This window comes from Protomyctophum bolini, assembly GCF_963924005.1.
Source record: "Protomyctophum bolini genome assembly, chromosome: 6".
Classification (NCBI taxonomy): Eukaryota; Metazoa; Chordata; class Actinopteri; order Myctophiformes; family Myctophidae; genus Protomyctophum; species Protomyctophum bolini.
The window spans coordinates 9965365-9985112 of record NC_137867.1 but is presented as its reverse complement, the minus strand read 5'-3'; the positions used below and the strand labels follow the sequence as shown (position 1 = coordinate 9985112).

At 45.6% G+C, this 19748-nt stretch overlaps 1 protein-coding gene across 1 annotated transcript in view; it reads left to right on the top strand.

Annotated features, from left to right (window-relative positions):
- adgrv1 (adhesion G protein-coupled receptor V1) overlaps nucleotides 1–19748 on the top strand; it is a 306098-nt gene that overhangs the window by 243591 nt on the left and 42759 nt on the right. Inside the window, 2 exon segments of the mRNA XM_080765672.1 lie at nucleotides 2331–2509; nucleotides 14982–15139. Of these exon segments, the coding sequence (XP_080621798.1) occupies nucleotides 2331–2509; nucleotides 14982–15139 (337 nt within the window).

Here is a 19748-nt window from a genome sequence, read left to right as displayed (position 1 = left end):
CTGGCTGGTATAGTCCAGTCTGGCCAGCCAGTTTGACTCCCGATCCAGACGGCCTCTACTGCATGTACTTTACTGTCCATCCGATCTATAAAAAAAAAATATATATATATAAAAAAGGCGAAATAAGCCACAAACAAACATTTAAAGAGAAAGGATTGGAGTAGACCTGGCCTGCTGCGTCCGTGTGCATCATCCATTTGATCAGCGGACATGAGAGGATGAGATGGTCATCATGTCTCTGTCGGGTGGAAACCTTGCATGTCCAAAACCGTCCGATTCTCGCGATTTGTTTAATCCATTACGAGTCGAGGCCCGAGGCCTACAAAAGTAACAGATCCGCGAGATCAAGACGTGGCACGAAGCGACGCGCTTTGAGCTTGTAGATCTGCTATACTTTCAGCTATTTATTTTTTATTTGAATCCTGCCAAGTAACAGTTTTGGACATTATGAGGTCTCCACCTGACAAAGACGATAGGTGAATTGCTAAGATTTGCCCTTGAAGCAAACATGTCGTTTGCCAACGATGAACCTCTGCCCCAAACGTTCCAGAACGGCCTGTCACACTGAGGCGGCTTTTCACCATTTCTACCTCTTAACGGCACCGATCTGCGTGAAACGTTGCGCGCATGCACACTCCCTAGACTATAGGCCAAGGACAAACCTTTGACATGCATATTTCACATCTGCCTTTCAGAGCGCCACCATGAGGCCGACGTTTGCCAAACACATTTCTCCATAGTCATGTGCTCAAGACGCATCTGTCATATTCCATCCTAATTGGACAAACATTGGCTTTCAAACGTTGCGGGATTGGCCCGTTTTGAACAAAAAGCCTCAAATCACGAACGCAGCGTGCAAATTTGACGTGACAACTTCCACACACTTTCCTACTATAGGCTGAGGAATATAGCCCACCCATTGATGGCCCACCCATTTCACATTGACCCGTTATAGCGCCACCAACGGGTGGAACAAATGGCACCCTTTTCACATTGGCCTATTACAGCGCCACCAGGAGGCCACAACCTGACCATGGTTTATTTGAGAACCACCACAGCACACTTTTTCCAGAGACTCCATAAGTACAGATTGACTGTTTTAACAGTATAGGTTGGAAGCATTTTGAAAACCCTTTTTGGGGAGACATACGATATATACTGTAGCACACGTTTCTCCAGAGAACATACTGTAGTCGCGGGTACAGGCGCGCCATGAGGAACAGAACACACGTGTATGTGTCTGTCTGTCTGTCTGTGTGTGTGTGTGTGTGTGTGTGTGTGTGTGTGTGCACTCCACAGACAGGCTGAGAGAATGGATGTCCTGGCCTGTTGTTGTGTTGTGTTTGAGCCATCTGATATGGACACAGAGCCGATACTGTACAGCGTCGCCTCTGCCCGTGTGTGCAGTATATGCATCCCGACAGGTGTGGAGGCTTCTTATGTAACGACAAACGGCAGCACTATAATCTGCTGTATCAGATGGATGAGCAGAATATGAAAGCCTTCTGGATTACTGAGTAAACACGGCTATTGAAGGTGTGATGTAACCTTTGTGTGTGTGTGTGTGTGTGTGTGTGTGTGTGTGTGTGTGTGTGTGTGTGTGCGTGGTATACAATTCTTATCCGATGACAAACTTCCTCTCCTGAATTCCAGTTATTTTTTACTGCCCCTTTGTATCGTGAACTATATATGTCAAAGAACACCAGATTTTTTCGACACTTGCGTGCAGACAAACGGACAAAGAAAACACGTATATATCTGTGATGTTATACAGTATATTTTTGTTTTTTGGCTATTAAGAATATTCTTTGTGTGGATTGTTCAGGAAGTTAACCCATTTTGGGGGCGGGATACCCCTTTTTGGTGTTTTAAACATGTTATAATTTAGCTATTGAAAAACAGCAGACCTACAAGCTCGTAGCGCGCCACCGAGTGGCGCGCTACGAGCTTGTAGGTCTGCTGTTTATTTTTGAAAAATCGTAAGAAATGTGGCGCAAATCTTTGAATATATATTCTTTCAAGGTGAATGTTTTTTTAAGATATTATTTATTATTCTTTTATTAGTTTTTCTGAAGGGACAGACAGTAGGCTGACGGGAAACGGGAGAGAGATCAGGGGGGGGAAGACGACATGCAGTAAAAAGGCCGTGTCGGGGGCTCGGGAGTCGAACCCGCGTGGCGAACACTTGCGACTGGATTACCAGTCGGGGGGGGTGCCCAGACGGTTATATACGCCACCGCCTGCATGGGGCTGGTGAATGTGTTTTTTTAACTCGGGTCTTAAATGGCGGTTATTTAACGTGATTTGTGTTCATTTCCCGTGTGTCACAGGCCGTCAACTTCTGGCAGGTGCTGGTGATGAACGACGAGCACACGGAGCGCCGCTACCTGCTCTACTTCCTGCTGGGCTGGGGGCTTCCCGCGCTGGTCATCGTCGTGCTGGTCATCGTGCTGCTGGGAGGCTTCTCCTGGGACATCCACACCGTGTACGGACTGGTGCGCGGGGACGTGTGAGTGGAACGCACACACACATGCGCAGCACGCACACATGCGCGTGGACAGACACACACACACACACACACACACACAGCCGTATACTCTCTGTCGCGGGGCAGAAAACTCTTATCTCCATGTTGTATAACTGCAACTTTGTGTGTGTGTGTGTGTGTGTGTGTGTGTGTGTGTGTGTGTGCTTTTTCGTAAATGAATGCCCTACTTAATATTATAGCGTTACACAAAAGCGTCGGAAGTATAGGAGATCTTATACGAGCTCGAAGCGCTGCGCAGGTTTCGAACTTGTAGATCTGCTGTTATGCCGTTATTTTCCCACCCCGACTGCAGAGACGCTATATGGCTGATACGGTTGTCCTGAATAACCAACCTATTTTTTTTTTTTTGCACATTTTCTAAGCAAACATCCAAATACCGTAAATGCCATCGAGTCTGCAGGAATACAGGAATGATAATACCCATAAATCATCATTTTTACACATTGTGCTAATTGTTGCAAACAGAGCACTGTAGTGTGTGTGTGTATAGGGGGGGGGGGGTCTTTTCACACTGTTTGCTGTTTTAGAAAATTGCAGATCGGGAGTTATTGGGTGTAACAACAACTTTTCCATAGAGATATTTCATGTCATGAAAACGTTGTCACTGTTAAAAAAAACTGTTTTTGGCACATGGTATAATATGGAGGCGCTATTCCTTCTTTCATTTAGCCAAAGGGGACAACAGTACAGTATTAGCTAGGCCCCAGACAGTCTCTCTCCCACACGACGCAAGCCAAAAAAAAACACTTGAAGCCGCCTGCGGGGCATATCGACATGGGAGTATAATTAAAGCACATTATACACTGCAGCACATGACGCGGAGATGTGTGCAGCGATCGAAATAAATGAACAAAAGAAAAATTGGAAAAGTGCCACACACACACACACACACACACACACACACACACACACACACACACACACACACACACACATATCTCCACCATTGCCTATACTTATTATCAACGTTTCCGTCTGCCTGAGGCATGCGCGTGACGATGACGAAGATGTTTTTTTGTTCAAGTTGTGTTGTTGCATGAAAAGACACATGTATACGGCACTAACGTCATGACGGTGCATTGCAACCAGACTAGACTGTATAATATGGAGACATGTTGTCGGTATACACGAGTGAACACATACTATAAGGGATTTTGTCATCGCTATATAGGACAAACAGATGTGTGTCATGCTGCAGTGTTCATTTATAATTGTGCAAAGTGTGACGTTAGTTCCTTTGTTGCCAATTGAAATAGTAAGGGTCAGGTTGAGGCTTGCTGCCCCACGGTCTCTTTTGCAAGAAGAGGTGTGTGTGTGTGTGTGTGTGTGTGTGTGTGTGTGTGTGTGTGCGTGTGTGCGTGCGTGTGTGTGTGTGTGTGCGCGCGTGCGTCCGCCTGAGAGAACGACCAATAACGGCATGTTTGTTGGTCACGTGCACATGTCTGTGATGTCGACACGTCACTCGTTGTGTAGTGTCGCTGCGTCGGCGCTCTCAATTCTATCAAAGGGGATAAAGACTCTTAAGACGGGTCGCACTGACGTGAACGTGCACGGACATTGTGAGATTATTGTGCTCCGGAGGGTTTGGGGATTATAGGCTATACTGTTAGGTTGTGTTATGTCCATGTTGGTGTTAATCTATACTGTCGGCCTGTGCCAGAGCAGGGACGGAACTTGTATGATGAACTAAATTCGGTAACGAAACCAGAAAAGTGGACGAGGTGAACAAGTAAATGATTAAATGATGTCATTGATCCACATGAGATGAGCAATTTATTCTAGTCTGATGGTCCTTTAAAGTTACAAGGGTGTCTGCCAATTACTTTTGATGGCATGCATGATTAGGTGCGGACAAACAGACACACACACATGTACGGATTGCACGCACGCACGCACGCACGCACGCACGCATGCATGCGTTCACAACACAGTACAGGCCGAATGCATGCTACCCTGGAGGTGATTACGTTGGATTGGCAACCTGTGGAACAAGCATTCAAATGGCGTGAGACCCACTGTACCATGTCTTTGTCCAATTAAGTTTGTCCAAAATGTGGTTATACTTACTTCAGAGAATTTCTTTTACTAGCTCATCTTAATGCGACACTTTAGTGAGCTTGTCTCTTTTCTCTACTGTTGCGCGACACACTCCGGGAAACGGCAACGATAAATAATGCCTGCCGGGTGGAAACTGAAATAAAGGGCAGAAGTCACTAAAACAATCTCGCACAGCTGTGGACAACGACGGGTAATCACTTAATCTATGCTCTCATTACAAGATCCAACAGCATTATGTAGTTAACAATAATGATGTCGTTGTGTTTAATATTGTGTCACAGAAACACTGCAACTAATCTGTGCGGCTTGAGCTGGAGAACAAAGATAGCTACGGCCAATCCAAACGACCCTATGTAAACACGCGCAGGAATGTTCACACCCCCCAAAATACGCAAATAATCTTTAATTACAGAGACATTTTTGCAATGTAATTACGACGACTTTCTGATGGAATAAAAACATTCTTTAACATTCCGACTGTGTTAATGTGGCTAAAAATGAAAACCAAAAAAAAAAAAAAAAAAAAAAGTATTTTGGTCTATTGTGTAGTTTCATTAGAGCCGACTTGTGGGTGAAAATACTGGAAGGGGTCGCATATGTCCAAAACCGTTACTGTTTTCAGTATTCAAAATGTATAGTAGCAGAGCTACAATTAAGCGTTCCGAGCTTGATCGTGCTCATTTTTGCTTTTGTGCGACAGTGTATAGTGTGATCAAGTAGAGAGAGACGTTACTACCGCGACCATATTATGCTCCTGCTGCACCTGCATTCTGATTGCATTCCATAACATGGACATTTCAGACATCTCCAAAATGGTCCTGTAGGGATCCACTTTGGACCCCCTCAGAGTTAAACGAACACTGAGGATTGTGCTGCATAGAAACACACACACACACACACACACACACACACACACACACACACACACACACACACACACACACACTGACATAGTTCTTTGACATTTTGCTATTTGCTCCGGTGTATTCTCTCTCTCTCTCTCTCTCTTTGAACCAGTCTGAGCCGGTCTCCCCTTCAATGACTTCAGCCTTTCTTTCTTAAAAGGCAAAGTAAACAGCATCTATATACGACCTGTATAGCACGCCGAGTCAACAGAAACACAGCTGTAAAGTCAAGTCACTGCAAAAAAACGCACGCATGCACTGCACTGCACACATGCACGCGCACACACACTGGCAGGCTGGTCCGACCGACTCAATGAATGCGTGCGTGCGTGCGTTACTTGCGTGCGTGCGTGCAACGAGAAAGAGGGCAGACCGCGCGCACACTGGTTCAAGTAACAGACGCTGAGCTATTTATAGATAAACCTGAAGGTTTGCACACATTGTATACAGCGTTAGGGGTGTGTGTGCGTGGGTCTAGTATCCATCACTGTGAAAACTAAAACTTTGTTTTGGCAACGGGCCTTATTCTCTTGTTGTTGTCTAGCTGTGACTTAGAGTTGACTTGTTCTAGTCAGCAGTTTTCTTTTTGTACTGGACATGTTGTACACTAAAACTGCAAACTGGGACATTGATTTCATAGCTGTTCAGTATGGTTTTTTTATTTTATGTATTGAAATGCGAGCTGTTTTAAGCTTTGTTTAAAAGGTTTCCAGACTTTCCACTGATATGATGACATACGATCATCAGAAACATGTTTAGGAATTTGGTTTGGTGGACCCAATGATGTCATTATGTCCTAAACCAGTGGTTCCCAAACCCCCAAATGAACACTTAATTTCCCCGCGGACCCCCATTTGAAAAGATACGCCAGGGACCCCCATAAGAGAAGAATTCTATGGTTCTAGCGGTGATTTTCAACCATTTTCATTTCAAGGACTTTGTTTGACATGCGTTAGGATACGGACAGACCTCAATTTAATGGGATTTCTATCTCTTGGACCCCAATTTACAATGTCAGATCAAAGCTAATTTAACTCTGAGAGTGTACAGACCCACAAGGGTCCATTTGGTTCCTAACTATCATTTATCTGGGGACCCCCCTGGAACTTCCTCAAGGACCCCTGGGGGTCCCCGGACCCCACTTTGGGAACCACTGCCCTAAACTGTTACCTTTACGGATTCAAATTCAAACGCAGCTGCGGGGTATGATCAAGTAGGGCCGTTAATGTACGAAAAAAACACAAACATCTTGAGTATGGAGGTACAGCATGGAGGTGTACAGTATGGAGGCACAGCATGGAGGTATATACAGTATGGAGCTACAGAGGTGTCTACTGAGCTAATCTCAGAGTCAGATCAACCTGAAGGGCAACATACGTACTATAGCTCAGATTCATTTAATTTATGCTTTTCGCATTCCTTCTAAAATTAAACCGCTATAGGGTGTGCCTCTTATCCATGTGTGCTTTCCACACACGTGCGTGCGTGCATACTGTACACGCGTGTGTGCGTGCATGTGTCCATGCATGTGTGTGTGTGTGTGTGTGTGTGTGTGTGTGTGTGTGTACACATGCATGACAGTCAAGGACACACACAGTGTTGTGTTCACTTTCCTGGGAAGCTAACTTTACCCCTTGAGGGCAGGAGCCCTCCCTCTGAGAGAGCTCTCTCTCTCTCTCTCTCTCTCTCTCTCTCTCTCTCTGTCTCTGTCTCTGTCTCTGTCTCTGTCTCTGTCTCTGTCTCTGTCTCTCCTCTGTCTCTCTCTCTCTCTCTCTCTCTCTATCTCTCTGTCTCTGTCTCTGTCTCTGTCTCTGTCTCTGTCTCTCCTCTGTCTCTCTCTCTCTCTCTCTCTCTCTCTCTCTCTCTCTCTCTCTCTCTCTCTCTCTCTCTCTCTCTCTCTCTCTCTCTCTCTCTCTCTCTCTCTCTCTCTCTCTCTCTCTCTCTCTCTCTCTCTATCTCTTTCTCTCTGTCTCTCTGTCTCTCTGTCTGTCTGTCTGTCTGTCTGTCTGGTCCGTCCAGGTGATGATGGTCGTTGATGCTCATCAAGGAAGGCAATTATGTTTCTGCACTGTCAAAAGTAATGCTATACTTCTTTTGCAATGTAGTTAAATGAAAATGGGGGAAGGTAAAATATACACAATTAAAAAAAAACGGTATTTCTTTCTTTTTTCTTTTCTTTTAATATCGTGAAAAATCACATGGTGATACGGATCGTATACCGTGAGTTGAGTGAATCGTTGCGTGCCTATAGCAATAATACAATAGAAGTACACAGAAGAAAGCAGAAACGCCTTGAATCGGTCTTCATCTATCTACAACGAGGTACAGCTTGGCACCAATCTGTACCTCCTCCCACGTGTACCAGCCATTGGTGGAATGTGCAACGCAGCTAAACGTGTGGATGTTGGCCCTCCCCCCAAAAAAAAAAAAGTTTTTTTGAAAATGTTTTGAAATAATAATAATAATAATTAAAAACTACATTTGTACCACTAATTTATGAGCGGTACAAACAAATGGTATTCCACGGGTATAACATTTTGACACATGCACGTTCATCTTTCTGCATGCGCTCCTGCTCCCTTGAGTTCAGGACCCGTGTCGTTCAGTTTAAAATGTCCAGAAGAAATAAATGAGGGTGTATTGAGAGATTTCGTGGGCGGGGTGAGGGGTTCCTGCTCTCCTGTACCTTAACAGTTCTACTGCGAATCACGCATTTTAATCAAATATTCCACGCTGCCGAGATAGTTTTATTACCTTTAGAGCATACCGGTATATATATATATACGCTGAAGTATTACGGCTTTTGATCCCTGAAAATCCGGCGAAAAAAAGGTCCGTTTGTTATGAACGATCGCACCACCCGCCATCTTGGTGCGCCACGAGACCCGCCTCCATGAGGCGTTGTACACCCCGTTCATTTTGCATTGGCCTCAATTTCCCAGAAGCCCTAGCAGCAGCCCACAGCATGTGTTGATTGTCCGGTTTCGTCGTCATTACATGAAGGTCTCGTCTCCAGCTCCGCGGCAAAGACGGGAGTTTATTTTTAACTTTTAGCTTGTAGGTCTGCTTTTTTTTAAAAACACACTGCAAAATCGTTTACCCTTGTTATGAGTCCATTTTTAAGCTACCGTATGCGGGAGTCGCTCATGGGTAGAGTGGCCGGTAGAGCAGCCGTGAGGTTCCCAGTTCAATCCCGGGTTCCCCCAGAGTTTGTGTCCCGATATACAAGTTGGTGCCTTGCATGGTTTCGCCCGCCATTGGTGTGTGAATGGGTGAATGTAATGCACAATATATGTAAAGCGCGCACAGTATATAAATGCACCATTTACAGAGTCTTGGCTGGCTTCCTTGGTGTGTGTGTGTGTGTGTGTGTGTGTGTGTGTGTGTGTGTGTGTGTGTGTGTGTGTGTGTGTGTGTGTGTGTGTCTCTGTGTGTGTGTGTGTGTGTGTGCGCGCGCGCGTGTGTGTCATCTTTCTGCTTGCTGACTTGCATGGTGGTTTCGCAGGGAGAGCTGGTCTGTCTCTTGGCAGCAGTGCTATAAGTGTCAAATGTCCCGCACACACACACACACACACACACACACACACACACACACACACAGTCACACACACACACACACACACACACACACACACACACACACTGCAATCAAGACAAACAGAACCCAACTGTGCAATATTTACCATGGTGTCAAACAACGAGTCTGTTTACTCATAACGCAGGGCATTATGCAACTGAGGTCAGCGTGTCAAAATAATAGCACATCGTTTAGCATAGAGGCTGACACCTGACGCCATGTTGTTCCGTACTGGCCTCGCCCATAGAGGGCTTATAGTGTGTAAATCACTGATTCTCAACACCTGTGGGTAATACAGGTTCACACTACACAGGGCTGTCGCCATTACACAAATTACGCAGATGATTGCTGTTAACGATTTCTTTGTATTTGGAATTAGACATTGCAAACGTTACAGTTTGAATTTCTCTTTGCCTTTTCGGCCTCGTAATCACAAATTGCACAGGGCAGATATGAGTTGTGTACCGCACGTCATTGTTCCAAAAAAAGGTGATTAACCTGCCCCACTTTGAATAGTGGGCCCTGATTGGTCACCCACAACTCGGTTTGTAATTCAAACAGAGGAGCGGATTCTGGCTGAACTGTCTGGTTTCCAGGCTATTACATTCAAACCCATGTCACCATGATTCAAATCATGTCACCAGATTCAAATCATGTCACCAGATTCAAATCATGTCACCAGATTCAAAGCATGTCACCAGATTCAAATCATATGTAACCATGATTCAAATCATGTCACCAGATTCAAATCATGTCACCAGATTCAAATCATGTCACCAGATTCAAAGCATGTCACCAGATTCAAATCATACGTCACCAGATTCAAATCATGTCACCAGATTCAAATCATGTCACCAGATTCAAATCATATGTCACCAGATTCAAATCATATGTCACCAGATTCAAATCATATGTCACCAGATTCAAATCATATGTAACCAGAATCAAATCGTGTCACCAGATTCAAACCAATGTCCCAGAGCCAGAATGATGCCCATGGAATTCCCTTCTCTAAAGAAAAACCCCGTCCTTGAACGTCAGGAATGTCCCCATGCCTCATCTGCGAGTCAGAATCCCTCTATTCCTATATAGTCACAGAAGACAAACCTGCACGTCTAAACGGGGGAACATCTTTGGAATGCCTGATCTATACTCCGCCGTGCGCCGAGAACAGACGACCTATACAAGCCCACAGAAACTGCAGGGTATAATTGCCCAAAACGAGTTAATAGTATAGCATCATGGATCATTTTAACCTGCTTTATCCATTTAAATGTCGGGCTATTCAGAAACGGTCGGGGCCACTTTCCGGGTCCAGCGGACAAATATATTGCAATGCAGGGGGTTTTCGTTAACGTGAAAGAACCAGCTACTGTGCAACATAAGAGCATAATACTGTACATCAGGTGTAATGTTGTCTCAGTCCCACTGCGGGAATCCCTATGGGGTTTGTTTGGCCTATATCATTTCCTCACCTGGGATCCTTAACTTGGCCTCCACTCCTCAAGGCCACAGCGGGACAAATACCCACATTATACCACGTGTGTATACGCTCCCCCCCCCCCACCGGCCGGGGCCCACACACCGACATGATGCAATCCCTTTATTTGTCATACCGCACATTTTATTTTGGCTAGCGGCACAACCAATTATTCCTGAAATGTGAACCGATGGCGCGGGGAGGGGGGGGGGGGGTTCACGTCCGCATTGGCTGGCAGCAGTGTGCCAAACCCCGGCTTGTGAAAAAGGAATACAGTCACATGAGTTGTTGTTGTTGTGTGTGACGGTGTTTGGCTGAAACCGAGATTGCATGTCAGGATGTTGATTTTCCCACACATGCATACACACACACACACACACACACACACACACACACACACACACACACACCGCTCAGTTTTGTCTAATGATGGACCTTCATGGAGAAAACAAATGGTGGAGGAAGATGGGAACGGGAAGGCTCAATCGAACAACAACAACATGGCGTCCTTTCAAAGTGCTTTATACACGAAACATTAAGTGTGATCCACAAGCTCAACATGTGTCTCTTCGCACACTCCGTGTTTCAAGCTTGCGTGCCCCGCTATACCTTTGAAGCTTCTGTGTGACGCTGTAATGACGGGGGGGTGTTTTCATTCACACAAAACAAAACAAACACCGAAAAGTTAGAATATGGAGATAATGGGTTTCTGCCTGACCGAAACAATGTAGTGATGTCCTGTCCATTCACACAGCACTATACAACATGGCTAACTCACTAATAGTAGAGCAGTGAGTGATGTCAGTCACAGCCATATAGGCACGGGGTGTGTGTGTGTGTGTGTGCGTGTGTGTGTGTGTGTGTGTGTGTGTGTGTGTGTGTGTGTGTGTGTGTGTGTGTGTGTGTGCGCGTGTGCGTGTGCGTGCGCGCGTGGTTAAAACAATGTTTAAAGATAGCTTTACAATTGGAAAAAAAATCACACCCGTGTGAACTGAGTGGTGCAACTCCCTATAACCTGACTCTGCCAGATGGGGGCGGCATTGAGTAACCATGTTCCCCAAGACAGCATCCATCTGAGAAAACGACAGAAATCTCCGACCTCCAGTGTAACCTTTTTAGCAACTACAGTTGTTCTGGTGAAATACTGGACTACTTGTTTACTTCCTGCTGTCGCACCTACAGTACCATACGTCACGTAGACACGTCAATATGATTGGTCGTGTCTGCACGCCCACACGGTGATAGACAGACGGTCCCATCCAATCATCTACCAAGTATCTTGAAAAAAAGGAACAACCCCCCCCGTCATCGAATTGGCTCCCGAGATCCCAGATCCCCAATAAGCTGTGAAACAAATGTGTGTAGCAAGCTTCTTGGATCTGGCAGCGTCAGGTTAGCAACTCCCCCCCCCCCCTCTCTCTCTCTCTCACATTAGCAGGCAACAGTGCAGCACTCAATTCAATTCAATTCAACAGGCTTTATTGGCATGACGTTTTACAAGTGTTGCCAAAGCACAATCACAGATATTACAAACAACAACATAACATACAACATAATATCAATGACATGAAAAAATAAATTAAAATAATATAAAATAAAGCAGGTGGTGCAGAAAATAGAACATGGCATACTGTATGACTGTATGTGTGTCCTACTGGTTGTCCCTTTTCTTGTGACAGGAATTGACATATTTTGCAGCCAAAACTGCACATTCTTTCTGTTCCCCCAGAAGGACTGGTAATCTTTCCCTTTCTGTCATACTTCTGAATTCTGGGAAATTTGTTTCAAATTTTGGGAAGAACTCCTCTCTAATATTTGTGTAGTTTTTACATTGTGTTAAAAAGTGTAACTCTGTCTCTATAGCTCCGTCATCACAGTGACAGCACAGCCTCTCCTCTCTGGGCAGCCAGGTCTGTCTGTGTCTGCCCTTCTCTATTGCCAGACTATGATCACTCTCTCTCTCTCTCTGTTTCTGGCACAACAGCGCCCCTACTGGTACTAATAGTCATACTGGAACTCTTCCATCGCCACTAGGGGGGCAAAAAGGCCCTGACTGCCCGTTTCTAAACCAACCTTATACACGTTTTAAAAAGGCTTTAATGGCGTTGTTGGCGCTGTGGGAGGTTAATTAAGTCCTTGGCAGACATTGAGTTTTACCGTCACATATTTAACGTTCACCTATGGCGTACACATAGGTGAACAACACATGGACACGGACATTGCTGTTCCTTGGAGTGGTTGCACCACTCACATATTCAGGTGGGGTTTAGTGTTAGGCTTAGGCAATATAAGTTTGTTTTAAAGATGTATGCCAGGTGTGTCGCTCACCGAAACATTGCCGAACTACACGGTCGAGCTTGTAGATCTACTATTGTCCGGCTTTAGGCTTATGGCCAACAAATATGACATTCATTAAACCGACATTCCTAAAATGCTGATGTCCTCACAAGTAGCCTGTGTGTGTGTGTGTGTGTGTGTGTGTGTGTGTGTGTGTGTGTGTGTGTGTGTGTTTGTCCGAGGCTGTGTGGATACAGTATGTTCCTGGCATGTGCCAAACGTGTGTAAGTGGATATGGGCGCGTTCTCAACCACTTACACTAAGCCCTATGCTATGCTGTACTTTGACCAAGCACGGACGTGTCACATAGCGCAGGTATAGCAGATCTCCTGTAAATCTTGAGAGAAAAAGAATATATAATTATCGATTGTTTTTTTTTTTAAACATTTAACAACCTATAAATCCTGTATATGAGGTCAGGGTTTGTGGCTGAGAGTTTCAAAATCTATGCAGGGTTGTAATCGGATGTGGTCTTTATCGAGTGGAAACCTCGTATGTCCAAAACTGTTGCTTTTCAGGATTCAAATGGAAAATATAGCAGATCTACAAGTGCACAGTATAACAGTATACACACGCACGTGTTTGTATGTATAGTACACTTGTGAGAACGTCAACCATTTTATGCCGTTACAATAGGCTACTTTGCCATTTTTTTAAACCATATTATCCTAATGACTCCCATGTAAAAAACACTTTGTGTTTGAAATTGTTTAAAACGTAACACTCAGCAGACGGTATAGTCACATGAGCCGTAACCACTCCACCAAGAACACACCCACCCGCGTGTGTGTTTGTTCTCGCATAAACGGAAGGAAAAAAACCTTTTCTAAGCGCCTTTGGGGGTTCTTATAGATTGACCCCTCACTCCTCCTTCCTGCCCTGCAACCCCCAGGCTGACCTGGTTGTTCAGCAGACATACAGCCATACTGTATTATTCTCTCCGCAGAAGAAGAATGCAGTGAAAAGAGGCTGTTTCTTTTGGCAGGCCGAGTGGTTTAAGAAAGGCTCATGGGTATCAGCTAGCATCATCCTGTTATTGGACATTTGGAGCAACGAGGTCTTAGCCGGAATATAGCCTTATAAATACATGTAATACGTTCTTTGAACCCCTTCCCGGTTGCACATGCGCGCGCGCACGCACTCAGACGCACACACGCGCACGCACACTCTCTCTCTCTCTCACGCACACACCCACACACACATACACACGCTGCACGCACACAATGCGCTCTCACGGCTTAGCGTTTTGGAAGCACGGAGCGGAGCAGGCTTACATCATTCGGGTTTTGTTGAAACAACTTTATCCTCCTGTTTCTCAACCCTTTTTTTTCTTTTTCTCTCAACCGCAATCTCTTCACTATACTGTTTTCTTTTACGGTTACTGTTGTTAAGGCCTCTTACTTCATTTATATACTGGAGGGTGACGAGAGAGAGAGAGAGAGAGACAAAGTGGATGATCTTGCTCGCGACCCTTCAACCAACCTCACGCGTAGAACACAAACCTTACATCGTATCAATAGTGGATATAGTATAGGTACATAGATGGACATGTTTTATCTTGTGGGGAATTCCAGATTCCTTATCACAATATGATGAAAACCTTTGATGTCTCCCTGCAGGGACCCGAACTAACGGAAATAGCAGAACTATACAAACTCAAAACGCGTCCCTTCACGCCACATTGTGAGCTTGTAGAGCAGCTATTTTCACTAGTTTTCTTAAACATTTGTTTCCTATATAGCTTATTTTCTCCTTTTCTTCATGAAATTACTGGGGAGGGGGGGGGGGGGGGGGGGGGGGGGGTAACCCATTGACATTGCATGTTTTCCATTCAAAATTGTAATTATAATTAAAAAAAAGAACATGTAGGAAACAAAATAAATATGCAACCCATACGAACGTGTTGCCATGCGGTGTTATAGGGAGCACTGGTTTAGGAACCGCTGCTCTATACCCAGACAACCTCTAGAACCATAACTGACCAGCATTGTTGTCCTTCAGAGAGCTAAAACCCCCTCTGTCTGTCTGTCTGTCTGTCTGTCTGTCTGTCTGTCTGCATGTCCGTCCTCTCTCCAGGTGTTTCATCCCCAACATCTACGCGGCTCTGTGCACGGCCGTGCTGGTCCCTCTCGTCTGCCTGGTGGGCGTGCTGGTGGTCTTCATCCACGCATACCAGGTCACCCAGCAGTGGAAGTGCTACGACGACATCTACCGCGGACGCGTCAACAGCACAGGTAGCGCACGCGCGCGCACACGCACACACACCCACAGTCACACACACACCTTACCAACAGCGGGTGCATGCGTTTGGTCCGGCGTATACTCGCAGTCCTACTAGTGATGAGTCCGACGCCCGCCTATACCCATGAACCCAACCCTGAACCTATATATATAACCTGCACAGTTTTAACTCGCCACGCGTTATGGTTTTAACCTGCCGCGCATGTCGGGACTATAAGCGACGACGTTGTCGACGGTCAGTGTGTCCGACAGGTCTAGCCAAAGGTCCACAATGTCTTCATCTCTCTCTCTCTCTCTCTCAGCTGAAGAAGGGGTCCTTAATTGGCCTGACAAACCCCTGAAGGACCCCCAGCAGGTGTGACACACTCACTCACAGCCATCCCTCCCAGAGAACAATGCAAAGGTTTGCATTGAGCTAAAATGCTCTGGAGCTGAGGATATATAAAGTTACACACAGAGCATGCTTTGTGTGCTCCGTAACCCCTGGTATTATGTTTCACATATAGCAGAGAATGACAGACACACACACACACACACACACACACACACACACACGCACACACACACGCACACACACACACACACACACACACACACACACACACACACACACACACTGGCTGTACAATGTAATGTAACGGGATTGTCCCCACCAAAACCACACTGTCATTTAGTATGGGGGGGGGGTTAGGGTGGCCTGTGTTTGTGTGTGTGTGTGTGTGTGTGTGTGTGTGTGTGTGTGTGTGTGTGTGTGTGACCCACATAGCAGTTGTTTACACCACACAGCTAATCCTCCACAGCGGCCCGCGGCTGCCATGAAGGCTATTTTTACCTGCCCAGCCGAACTCTCTCCAAAAACCTCTCCGTCATTCCAGTCCTGACCTGCCTTTGAAACACTTGAGTCTAATTATGCAACACACACACACACACACACACACACACACACACACACACACACACACACACACAGAAGGGGTTCTGTGGGCCAAATACGGGTACTTTACGTATAGAACTACAACTGCTGTCCAGTTCTCCCTCTCTCTCTCTCTCTCTCTCTCTCTCTCTCTCTCGCCCAGGCCCACCCACGTAGTCCACAGCGCTCGTGGGTCCATCGGTGTCATGGGCGGGCCTTAATCCATGGCCATTTGGTGGGAATCCAGCAGGCTTAGATTGGTGCTGCGATGTCGAGGCCCTCCAATGACAAAGCAAAGCCCACATTAGTGCCAGTCCCATGACTGGCATCGGCCAGTTTGTGCCCACTATATAGCGCGGTGTGTGGCCCCACCACTGAACTTCTGCGCGTGTGTGTGTGCGTGTGTGTGTGTGTGTCTGGGTTAGAAGTGTGTTGGTTAACTAGTATTGATTTAAAGTACAAGGTATTTGTAAAATCGTCCTCGGGGTCTTGACGTCAAAAAAAAAAAAAAAAAATGTTTTCTAAATCATGACAATTCTCTGAAAGATTTGAGGTACATTTTAACGATTTTTTTTTTCTTTCAAAAATAGCATGCAGACCTACAATAATGTTTAAATCACCAAAAGGGGTTCGTTCCCGGCGCCCCACAAAATGGGTTGATATGCGTAGCCTATACAGTATGTGTATAAGGTATATAGGAGACAGTTTGCGATGCTATATTATTAATTCATTTGGCTCTCTGGAACGCCCCTCAACAACCCCCCCGGGGGGGGGGGGGTCTTTGAGAGCCAATGAGGATACAAATCATGGTGTTTTATATATATATATATATATATATATATATATATATATATTCACGTGAGAAAAAAAAGTTGAAAGGCGAACTTGGAACTACGAGAGACACGAGATACGAGAGTGCGAGCTGAAGCGATCGAGTTGCCGTGTCGGAAGACGTTACGAGTCGCAACCCCGATATGGAATATAGTAAAAATCCTCGTCTCCAAGAGTCCCGCGAGTATAGGGAAAGTCGCCGGGCATCACCATTTTACACAAAAAAGCCGGCGATTCTTGTGAACGTGGAACATGACTAGAGAGGCCAAGCAGTCCCTTCGTGCATCCCGGGGGGACGTCCGGTATATAGGCGAGTCCGGCAGGGAGGCAGCTTGGCATTACGTTATAGTTCTCGGCGTGGACAACGAGTTTACCCCGGGCCGACGCATGCCGCGTATGTTGTTTTGCGACTCCTCACGGCGGAAACACACGGTCCAGACGGAAGGCTTGACGTCACTCCTCACACAGTACACAGAACTCTCCGAATCGAGGTTGAAATGTATGTTTGCCAAGGAGGTGTGCAGGCGTTTACCTGGTATATCCTAATTACTCGGAAGCACCAAAATTGTCCTACTTGCACTCTGTTTACGTCACTATCTATACCCAGTCGTCTGTCGACCGAGGCTTCGCTGCCGGTTTACTGTGAACTCTGCACACAGGTGACACATAAGAGCATGCCGCTAAAGGCCTCGATGGTAAGTCGGCGGGGCCGTGGTTTTGGGGGAGGTCGGTGTGTGCTCTGCCGAGGACCTTATTGTTCTGCTTACACATACTGTTGAAGAAGAACCAGAGCAGTAAGAGTTAATCTCGCACGCACACACACACACACACACACACACGGAACTGCAAATAGCCGAGAAAAATAGACGCTTTGCACGGCAGCGCGTTGTGCGACCAAGAATACATTTCCTGGGTGAGTGGGTTCGTGGGTTTGTGTTGGCCTCAGATTCAGGAACAACAGGCGAGTGCGCGTCGGCACTGCATGAGTCACTCTGCTACGGAACACGGAACATCTGAGCGCTTTAATTAGACTGCAGCTTCTCGTTAACCCATTAAGACATATTCTTCAAACGCCAAGGACCCCCATTATTGTGTGTGTGTGTGTGTGTGTGTGTGTGTGTGTGTGTGTGTGGGTGTGTGTGTGTGTGTGTGTGTGTGTGTGTGTGTGTGGGTGGTATAGGCAGACAGACAGGCTATCAGGCCTACATGATATTCTTCAGACTAATTATTTAGAAATGAAACCTAAATGTAGCATTTGTATCTCTAACCATTTGTCTTCTGAGGACAAGGAAAATGGTCCTTGTGTCTGTGTCTCTGAAATTCCATTATACTTCTGCGGACATTTGGTCCTCACAAGTATAGCAATACAGGCACACACACACACACACACACACACACACACACACACACACACACACACGTTGGCAAACAATATTTTGGCAGAGTTTAGTGGCGTTTCACAGGGCTGTATATCAGAGAGTATTGACTTTCTCTCAGCGTGTCCAGACTCTTAAGGAGAAGTAAAAAAGCCAATGTGAGCTGAATTTATATACCGGCGGTCTTTCGTTCTGGTCTTTGACTGCTTTTCAAAGGACAGAAGAACAGAGGTTCGTGCTCTTATCTGCAGTTCTGTCAAGACTTACCTGTTCCACTTCAACAGCCCCATGTATCGCGCAGCCATGCGGCTGCAGGGACGTGCACACATACACATCAAAGGGGGCTTCAAGCCCCATATGCCCTTTTATACCCGTCTGTGAAACAACTGCACCTTCCAGACCACCAATGCAGCATTTTACTATACACGGTGAAAGAAATGCAAATGCCACTCCGTTCCTTCCATGCCATGCCTGGAATTATAGGCAGCATTCTGGAGAATTGCTTTTTTGTCGTCGTCGTCGTCGTCGTCCCCCCCCCCCCCCGAAGTCTCCTGAACTTGAACACAGCATTTTGCGTTGAAAATCCACGTCGTATACACCACATCTCCAAAATAGCAGATCTACAAGCTCACAGCGCGTCGCAGCGTGACGCGCTGTGAGCTTGTAGATCAGCTATTTTTGCAATTTTGTCCAAAAGTGCCCTCTTGCGGGATTTCAGCCCCCGCCTCTCTGACAGTCTTCTGAGGTATTCTGAGGCATTCTGGCTTTACTTGAGTATTTCCCATTTCCAGTACTTTTACTTCTACTCCACTATACATCTCAGATAACACACACACAAATATTGTACTTTTACTCCCCTACAAGTAGTTGAAAACTTTAGTTACTATAGCTACGTTGTAGATTATTATTACAAAACATAGCCTATACATAAACCACTTCAGGCCTATATATATATATACACGCTTTGTCCATTTGAAAATAGACGATGTATACAAGCCGTGCATTGTGAGCTTTTAGATCTGCTATTTTCAAGGGATTTTAAGAAATGTTATGCATTTGGAAACTTGTGAAATGTGACATAATACAGAGTACTTTTGGTATACTTTACGTACATATTGAGTACCTTTACACTATACTTCTATATTGCAATATTGATACTTTTACTTAAAAAAAAAAGAGAGAGTACTTTTTCCACCACTGCACACAGAGTGACTATACTGATGCTTCTGACTTTTGTGTGCAGATGACATCGAGGCTGTTGTTTTATACGTGTCGCACAGACGTCAAATAGCCATTTCTGAAGGTTTATTTGCCTCTAATGACACGCCGTATAAGCGTTTCATTGTATCTGTGATACAAGCACTCTCAACCACGTTGCGGTGTCTATATCTTTTGGGCATGTTGCATGTATGCCGAAGGTGTTATTAAGTCTTAATAAAACGCTGTCAAAATGTTTCGCATTTGCAGTGCATCGTGCAATGA